At 51.8% G+C, this 9194-nt stretch overlaps 1 protein-coding gene across 33 annotated transcripts in view; it reads right to left on the bottom strand.

Moving 5' to 3' along the window:
• The window catches only part of LRRFIP1 (LRR binding FLII interacting protein 1), a 194693-nt gene that overhangs the window by 108864 nt on the left and 76635 nt on the right, over positions 1-9194 (bottom strand). For 2 of the 33 annotated variants that reach the window (XM_069103160.1, XM_069103166.1), the window contains exon 1: positions 2117-2752. The exons of 29 other annotated variants lie outside the window; for them this stretch is intronic. In XM_069103160.1, coding sequence (XP_068959261.1) covers positions 2117-2164 — 48 coding nt within the window. In that variant the 5' untranslated portion in view covers positions 2165-2752. Of the gene's footprint in view, positions 1-2116; positions 2753-9194 lie in introns of those variants that run through there. 2 more of the 33 variants (XM_069103169.1, XM_069103179.1) reach the window with 2 other exon arrangements.

Genomic DNA, 9194 nt, shown 5'->3' with positions numbered 1-9194 from the left:
AGAGTCAATACGAAACCTCCCGGGGCCAGATAACAAACAGCAGGCCAAGGTATGCAGTGAGTAGGGAGGGTGGTGACCATGAAAAGCCTCTCTCCTCATTCCTCCCTCCTGGACTGTGGCTGGGAGAACTGAGATGTGGAGATACATGCCAGCTTTCACTACCCACATGCCTGCCTGTTCAGAGACAGAACTACATCAGGGACAAATGTTCATTACTTATTGCCAATTACGGCCTGTATGACCTTGGGTAAGTAATTTCACCCCTGAGCCTCAGTTTCCTCAGCTGTAAAATGAGGGTGTTATGCTATTTGCAGATTTTGGTGGATGTACCACTTCTATCTTTGTAATTAAAAGGTAAGACCCATTCCCCCAGCTACCCCCCTCCCTTTTTTGGCTGGAAAATCAGGCGAGGGACTGTTCAGCATGGCAGCATCCACAGGCAGGTGGTCAGCTCAGCCCTGGAGAACACCACCAGCTTGGGAGACCAAGACAGGGCTCAAGGCCCACCCCTTGCCCCTCATCAGCCCCAGGGGGATCCAAGGTCATTCTCAGTGGCCCCTGAGCAGACGGGTCCTGGGGTCCAAGCAGCTCCTTCCCCAGAATGACCTACAACCATCCAGACCAGCCCTGGGAAAGCGAGTCGCCGACCCACAACCTTCAGCAGCTGGTCAGGCAGGCTGGCCTTTCTAGCTGGAGGCTCAGGGGGGTTGGTATGCCAGGCAACACTACCTCCCATCTCTTCCTGGTACGTGTCTACCCAAAGTTAGGCGGCTCCGGCAGAATAACAACTGTTTGGCAGAAACCCGTCAGGGAACGGGCCTGGGCCCTGCAGGGGAAAGGAGTGACTCCCTGGGCTGCCAGATGGAGGTGCTTTCAATCAAACATTTTAATATAATGAACAAAGGAGAAGGAAAACATGATGTCCCAAGTGAATCCATGTGCTGTTCAACAAGTCTCGTGGCTGGAGAAGCTTCTCCTACTGTACGTACCTCCGGCTCTGGGTCCCTGTCTGCCTACTCCGGGAAGGCACCGCAAAGGCCACAGAATCCTAGCCCTTCACTTTACAGATCAGGAAACTGAGGCCCTGGGGAGGGGACAGGACACGGCCCTATGAGCCTTCTAGGTGAAACTCCTGGTTTTACACAGAGGAAACTGTGGCCCTGGGGAGGGGACAGGACACGGCCCTATGAGCCTTCTAGGTGAAACTCCTGGTTTTACACAGAGGAAACTGAGGCCCAGGGAGGGCAAGAGACCTCCCCTCCCCCCCAGTCACATCTCATAGGTCACAGAGTTAAGATCATGGATATGGAGCAGGAAGTGACCTTGGAGGCCATTTAGACCAAACCCATTTTTACAGATCAGGAAACTGAGCCTCAGGGAGGGGCCGGGCCTGCCCTCATTCTCAGATTCCTAACCTGCCACAGCTGGACACAGCCCTCAGAGCCTTCTAGGGGAAACCTTCATTTTACACAGAGGAAACCGAGGCCCAGGGAGGGCAGGAGACCTCCCAGTCACATCTCATAGGTCACAGAGCTAAGATCATTGATATGGAGCAGGAAGTGACCTTTTTACAGATCAGGAAACTGAGTCTCAGGGAAAGGACGAGACCTGCCCTATGTGTCCATTCTCACAGATTCTTAACTTGCCACAGCTGAAAAGGCCCCTCAGAACCATCTAGTGGAAACCTTCATTTTACACGGAGGAAACTGAAACCCAAATGGGGAAAGAAGCCTGTTCCACAATGAATGGTCTGAGACTGTGACTGGCCCAGAGAGGGAAACACAACCCTAATTCTTGGTCCTGGGTTTTTTTCCACCAGGCAAGACCATGCACCAGTGGGGCTGAGCTGGGCTGGGCAGAAAGGGCGGCGCTCCCCTACCCACCCGGAGAGAGAGTGAGAGAGCAGGGCTGGAAGGAGGGAGATCTCAGGGCCCCCATGAGCTGCCTCCCCTGGCCACAGCAGCAGGCACTGTTCCACAGCTCCCACCAGGAGGCTCAGGAGGCGGGCCAGAACAAGGCATTCGCCCGGCAGCGGGAATCAAAAGTCCAAACAATTCTCCCCACATCCCAGCCACCACCAAGCCTGACTGCTGGCTGACAGGATCCCTCCCCTTACCAGTTTCTGAGCTTCGGGACTCAAACAGTCTATTTCTTTCTTTTGCATGGCTGAGGTCTTGGTTAATTGAGGTCTTTCCAAGCCCACGCTTCACCTCAGGCAGCAGCAGCGGCAGTAGGGGCAGGGGCAGAGGGCAGTTTCTCGGGCCTGGATCTTCTCATTCATCCAAGTTCCTCTCAGGGCAGCAGACCGGAGGGGCTCTGGATCCACCACATGAAAACCAAGGGGAAAAGCCTTGCTACTTGGCAGAAGGGAAAAATCCAACCAGTCTTCAGTGTGATGAGGCTTCCATGTTTTCCTGGCAGCCCCAAAACGAGGAGCTGGGCTAGGCTGTGGCCTGAGGCCGGTCACCTGGGGCGTGGCCAGGAAGTGAACCAAATGCAGGTGGTCCCCAAGGTCGCGGGCCCAAAGTCTCCAGAACTTGCCTGCTGGGGATCTCACCACCGGTCTTCCCCAAAGGTTCAGCCCAAACTCTGCCGCAGCCTCCCGGCTCTGGCCAGCCCCAAGTAACTTTCCGTTGATCCGTCCCCCACCCTATTTCTAGACACACAGGAAAGGCAGTCAAAAGCTTGCCCTGGCCCCGCCTCCCGGCTCCCGGCTCCCAAGCTTCATTCTGAGTCAGCAGGAGAAGAGTTGGCTGAGGAGGTGTGGGAGGGCAGACAGAGAGAAGAGCTGGGGGCCCTAGCCCTCCTGGTTCTGGGAGCTGAGCCCAGGCCGGACGGGAGGGAAGGGCCAACGGCCGGGGCTGCCACCCCCAGCCCTCCTGCCAGTCTCCCTGCCTGGCCGGGGCATTTTACATCTACACTGTACAGAAACAGGAGCTTTCACAGCCTCAACAGGCACATTTCATGTCTCCTGGCCCTTCAACCTGCTACCCTGGAAAAGGCCAAATGGTAAAAAGGCTCCCCAGATGGCAGGCTAGGCTGTGCACAGATGGGGGCACACCAGGCTGCTTAGACAGGAGTCCCTGGGCTGTCAGTGGGCACCTGGACTGCTAGGTCCTCCAACCACTCCACATGCTGCTGCCAAAGGGCTTTTCCTAAAGCATGGGTCTGATCACCTGGTCCTTCTGCTCAGTGAACCTCAGGGGTTCTCTCTGACCTTAAGGATCAAAACCAAACCAGGACAACCTGGTTCTTTCCTGCCTGGAAGCTTGGAGGACTTGGGGGCCCACAGCTAAGACTTTTCAGTCCTGCCCCAGTTCAGCCTATGTTCTGCTCCCAGAGAAGAAAAAGGGCCCCCAGTTCTGGTGGGCTCCCTGCAGCTAAAATTATCATCTGTTAAAGGGGCTCCGTCTACCAGAAGTGACTGGCCAGCACTAAAACCTCTGGGCTTCCAGTGACCTCCTCCCACCCCTGCTCTCCCCCTCAAATTGCTCTGTGCATTTCAAGCTCTGCAAGGCACATCTGAATGGTTAGAAATAGAGATATCACAGCCCCAACAGGAAGAGAACAAGGGGGTTCCCTTCTAATTCTTCTACATAGACCTTCCCTCCATCCCCTTACAATCCAGCGACACTGACTGGCCTTTCTTGCTATTCCCTGCCACCTAACACGCTGTCTCCCATCTCCAAGCCTTTGACCCTGCCTCTCTTCACCTTTACCTTTTGGCCTCCCTCCCACTCCCTTCAGGAGTCAATTACACCCCCACGTCCTGCAGGAAGAGGCTCTTCCCCTCTGGGATCACCTTCCCCCTCCTTCATCTGTATGTGGCAGGTCCATTGTCTCTCCCATGACAAAGGGAGCTCCTTGAGGGCAGGCACCCTGCTGTTGCCTTCCTTTCATCCACAGTACTTAGCACAGTGTTTGGCACACAGTCGGTGCTCAATAAATGCTTGTTGGCTGTCACACTCCTGTGGACTTCAGGGTACTGAGAGTCACAACTCAGAGCCTGACAGTGCCCTCGTCATAATCAGCTTCTGATCAATTCTGGCTGAACCCTGCCCCCTCTCACAGAGAAGGGCTCCTGCTGTTTGTAAATGTGACTCAAATCAGAGAAACCTGCAGTTAGTGAAGACAGCTAATAATAGGAACCATGACAGCCAGCAGAAGCTACACAGAGCTTTGAAGTTAACAAAGAGCTTTCTAACTTTTTAACTCATTTGATCCTCACAACCACCCAGGGAGATAAGGATCATTATTATCCCCATTTTACAGGTGAGGAAACTGAGGCATGGAGAGGTTCCATGACTAGCCCAGGGTCTCACAGCTGGATATGTAGAGGATTTTGTTTTCCCAGAGGCTGTCTGTCTGCCACGTCTGGAATGCCTTCCTGTAATCCCCAACCTCCTTCAGAACTCACCCACCTCCCACCTCCTACCAGAGCCCTTTCCCGATCTTTCCAGATGTTAACTCCTCCTCCTTCCCTCCCTGTTAAATTACCCCATTGGATTTTGTAGATACTTATTTGTGAAGACCACAGGATCACAGCTTTGGACTTTAGAGGAAGGGTCCTCAGAGGCCACTGAGTCCGACCACCTCATTTTACAGATGAGGAAACTGAGCCAAAGATGTTAAGTGCTTTGCCCAGGGTCACATAGCTGGTAAATTTTAGAATAAGGATTTGAATTCAGCTCTTCCAGACTCCAAATCCAGTGCTCTATTCACTTTAACACCTGGTAGTCTCCCCTTTAGACTCCCCAGGACAGTGGTGCTTTCATATCCCCAGTATCTGCCAGTAGAACACCTGACACATAGTAGGGCCTTAACAAATGCCAGCTTAGTAACAAACTGAATGACTAATGACTGTCTCCTCCTGCTTCCAGAAAAGCAAATACGACCTAAAACTAGCTATGGCTCCCAACTAATCCATTAACAGGCATTCTAATCAGAGCTTGCCAACATTTTTATTCTGCATAGTTAAGGTTTTGGAGGGGGTAAAAAGGGAAAGCAACTGCCAAAGTCTGACAGCAAGAAAACATTTTGTTCCTCCATTCACTGTGTAGAGAAAAGCCAGCTTTCTTTTGTTTCCCGACTCTGAGGGGAGGGGCAGCTAGTCAGTCTACAAGCACTTTTAAAGGGCCTACTAGCTGACAGGCACTGTGCTAAGCTCTGAGGCTACACAGGTCAAAATGGGAGTCCTGGTTCTCCAAGAGCCCAGACCCTCTCAAGGAGACAAAACCAAACGGACCATGTGCAGCTATGATCTCTACAGGATAAGTGGGAGGTGAATGTCCATGGGACACAGTTCTCTCCTGAGCTCAAGGTCAACTGAGCTTAAATGTCAACAAGCCCCATGCAGGGAGGCCCATCTTGTCCCCATGTCACTAAATCATTAGCAGGAAGCCCCTGCTGACTGCTTGGCCTGAAACACAGACACTTGGGGAAGGGGCCCACTCATCACCACATTCTAACAGAAATCACTTGCCTCTTTACTCAAAGCACTGGGTTTCCACTGACCGAAAGACTGGTCTGGGCGTTTTATCGCTGCCCGCCGGGCACCTCGGAAGCTCTCAAACATATATTTCATTCGTGTCCCCCACCCCCTAAGAGGAAGCCAGGGATGGATCTTGGGCCGGGGGCCTGAACAGACAAGGCTGCTTCTTTCCTGCAAGGTAAATGACGCCCCCCCCTTTTCTCTGCGTGACTGGCTGGGGGATAGAAACAGGCAGAAGGAAACTGTAGCTGAGTCTGAAAGATTCAGCCTGAAGCAGCCCTTGGCCCCCTCCCCCAAGCCACTTCCTATCTCTTCACACTCTTCTTTAGCCCCTCCCCCTCGTCCCCCCAAGAGGAAGGGGGGAGGGGGAGACCCAGAGAGACAGGATGCAGTCATCCCCTCCTGGCAACATCTCAGTTATACAGAAGCAGAGGCTGCTTAGCAACAAGTCCCATTGTGTTTCTTCCGGGCCAGGCTGCTCCAGAGAGGAAGCTGCCGTCTGCTGGCCCCGCCTGGTGACCAAATGAGGTCAGCTCTGCCACTGGGGCCCCAGTTCTCAGTCACTGCCTGGCATGGCGTGGCAAGGCCCTCTGCCAGGCCGGGGCGAGAACAGCTCCTCCAACCCAGCTCCAGGCACATGGGCGCATCGAGGTCCACCGGACAATTTCCAGCTGCTTGGCTAGCCCAGGACGAGGTCCACATGTGGCCTTCTGTTCCATCAAGGCTAAGCATGTGGAACTGGCCCTCGCTTCCTCCCCAGACAAGGCCCTGGGGACACATTTCTCACAAACCCTCCTTTTAAATATAGAATTTGTAAAAGCATACCCACCCCTTCCTATAACACAGGGAAGCCAGTGCAGAGGCCTCCATCCAGAAGGACAATATCTCAGAATCATGAGACTGGAGAGGCCACCCAGTCCAGCCTCCTCATTTCACAGAGAGGGAAACTGAGGCCCATAAGGGGGATGCAACTTCATCAGCTCATAGTGGAAGGCTTGTGGGAGGCCAAATCCCCCATGTCACAGAAGAGAAAACCGAGACCCAGAGAAAGAAAGAATTTGTTCATCGCCCAGCGAGCCTCTAAGGGTCAGGAGGAGACCAAGGGCCAATCTGCCCACTCAGGCTTTGCCAGCTTTCCTCTGCTCCTCACCAGGGGCCAGCACCAACCTCCAAAGCACCTCCCGACAACCCAGATGTGCAGGTGGCTCAGGGAGACATGGGAGTCCCATCCCCCCTCTCTTAGTGCCAGTTTTCCTGGGAAGCCTCTGACTCCTATGAATCCATTAGCCAAGCAGAGATTCCTGTAGTCACAAACATGTCCTGGGGGAGAGGACCAGGCCTGACATTCACACCAGAACAAGAAGTCCTTTCCTCAAGCAAGCCCAGCCCCAGACTGATAGGATGAGGCAGGGAGAGGAGGCAAAGGTGGGGCAGAGGGGGCAGGAGGGGGTATGGGGGAGGCCGCCCCCCAGACTAGCTATGGAGTGAGTCAGAAAGATAACAGCTGCATTTATGTTGTGATTTAACATGATTGCATTTGATCCTCACAAACCCAGGAAGGAGGTGGATGATTATCCCATTTTACAGATAAGGAAACTGAGGCAGAGACAGAGGTTAAGTGAGGAAGTCACACAGTTATAGGAAATGTGGGGCAGAGCTGGAGCTCAGGCTTTCATGCCCCCTAGCGGCTTCTAGCCCCTCAGCACCCAGCAGGTGGGGGTACAGTGGTAAGGTCTGGAAGACTTCATCACCCTAAGGCTATTCAAAATCTAGCTTGTAGGAATCCATAAATGAATGGATTTTTAAAATTCTTTCTTTTTTTTAGCTATTTTTTTTTTTTAAGGTATGATGTAGGAAAAAACAAGCATTGAAATCAGCAGGAGAGGACCTTTCACTGGCAGAGGAAACTTCAACCAACGTCAGGGACTTTCTCTCTAAGAGGTTAAGTGAATTAGCCAGGGTCACTCACGCAAACCCTGTGTGTCAGAGGCAGGATTTGAACTCAGATCTTCCCAATCTGGAGGTCAGCTCCCTAGCCCCTCAACCACACTGCCTCTAATCTGCAGCCACCTCTTCTGTTTACTCCTTGCCTCACTTGGGCACACTTCTTCTGCCCTCAGTTTCATGTAATAGGGATTGGGTGGATGGAAGTAACACCCAAGGTCACTTCTGGATCGAAAGCCTGTGATTCAACAACTATTCCCTGCTCTCTCTGTGCTGTGGAGGAATGAGTGAGGCTATCCTTCAAAACAATCCCTTTCTGACCCCCCCCCCACTTCCCCAAACTTCCCCAGAAACCAGTAACCACCAGTGAAGCGGAACCAGTCACCGCTGCCAAGTCCCTGGATGGAGGCACGCACCTTGGGCACCAGGAGGAAGGAAGAGGTGTGCCCATCTGCCATGGTGAGCAGGGGCTCCTGCTTCTGCTTTCTTCCCCCACTTGGTCCCACACAGCTCCCTCCCCCCACACTCCCCTAAGTTCTCATTTTCGCTGCACTCACCTCGGGCTGAATCCTATCCTATCAATCATTTGCTATAACTTGTTTAGAGCTTCTGGATCCGCAGGAACCGCCCTTCATTCCTGGATGCCTGCTGCTGCCATGGTGCTGAGAATACGTGATTACAGACACGCTTAGGTGGGCATGCCCACCAGCGAGCTCGCCGGGTCATAGGCCACAAGGGATCACAGATTTAGAGGCCATCAGATCCAAGCCCCTCATTTTATAGATGAGGAAACTGAGGCCCACAAGGTCTAAGTAATCTGTCCAGCATCAAAGGGGAGGAATAATTGAGAAATTCACACTTTTAAGGCAGCTGGGGGGGGGGGCAGCGATAGAACCAGGGCTGGAGTCAGGAAGATCCAAGTTCAAATCAACCATAGAAACTTACTATCTGTGTGACCTTGGGCATGTTACTTAACCTCTGCCCATCTCAGTCTCCTCATCTGTCTCTATCTCCCAGGGTAGTTTGAGGATCAAATCTGTAAGGTGATTTGTAAACTTTAAAGTGCCTTTTTAACTGTAGGGAACACAACTACTGTTATTATTTTGCTATTGTTATCGGTATTATCACTGTTACCCTAAGCAGGTACTGATTAAGGGATCACAGGCGTCTCTGGACTGGACCCCTTATCTAACGACATCACTACAACACAATTCTTAATTCTGTACAAGTCAATAGAACAAAGAAATCCCTTTAAACAAAACCAAGAATGCGAATTTAGGTAGCGCTGTGCAGTTTACAAAGTACTTCAAAGTGATTCATTTTGTGTCGTCAGATACACACACACACAACTATGGTCTGATTCAAAGGGGAAACAGGGCCACAGATGAAATTATTTACATTTTTCTCAGAGATTAAATTTAAACCAAGACAGATTCTAGAATCACTCTTCTGGTAAAATCCTACCACGTCCCTAGACTGAGACGAGCAGCCTTAGCATCTGACTCTGCCAGCTCTGGCTTTGTCTGAGGGAACCATGGCATGATAGTCATTAAAAGTAATTAAGATGAAAAAAAAAAGGAAAAAAAGGAATTAAGATGCCTCAAAGATGGGAGACCCCTCCCCCCACCAAAATAAAAAAAATATTGTTGTGAGGATAAAATGTTTGAAAAGTGCACTGCAAGCCCTAAAGTGGTATCTAAAGGAAGGAAGGAAGGAAGGAAGGAAGGAAGGAAGGAAGGAAGGAAGGAAAGAAGGAAGG

Source organism: Petaurus breviceps, unplaced genomic scaffold (assembly GCF_028583685.1).
Source record: "Petaurus breviceps papuanus isolate PSGF00001 unplaced genomic scaffold, PetGlider_PUasm1.0 567, whole genome shotgun sequence".
In the NCBI taxonomy this organism is placed as follows: Eukaryota; Metazoa; Chordata; class Mammalia; order Diprotodontia; family Petauridae; genus Petaurus; species Petaurus breviceps.
The sequence above is the reverse complement of the archived record's forward strand: the minus strand, read 5'-3'. Positions and strand labels throughout refer to the sequence as shown.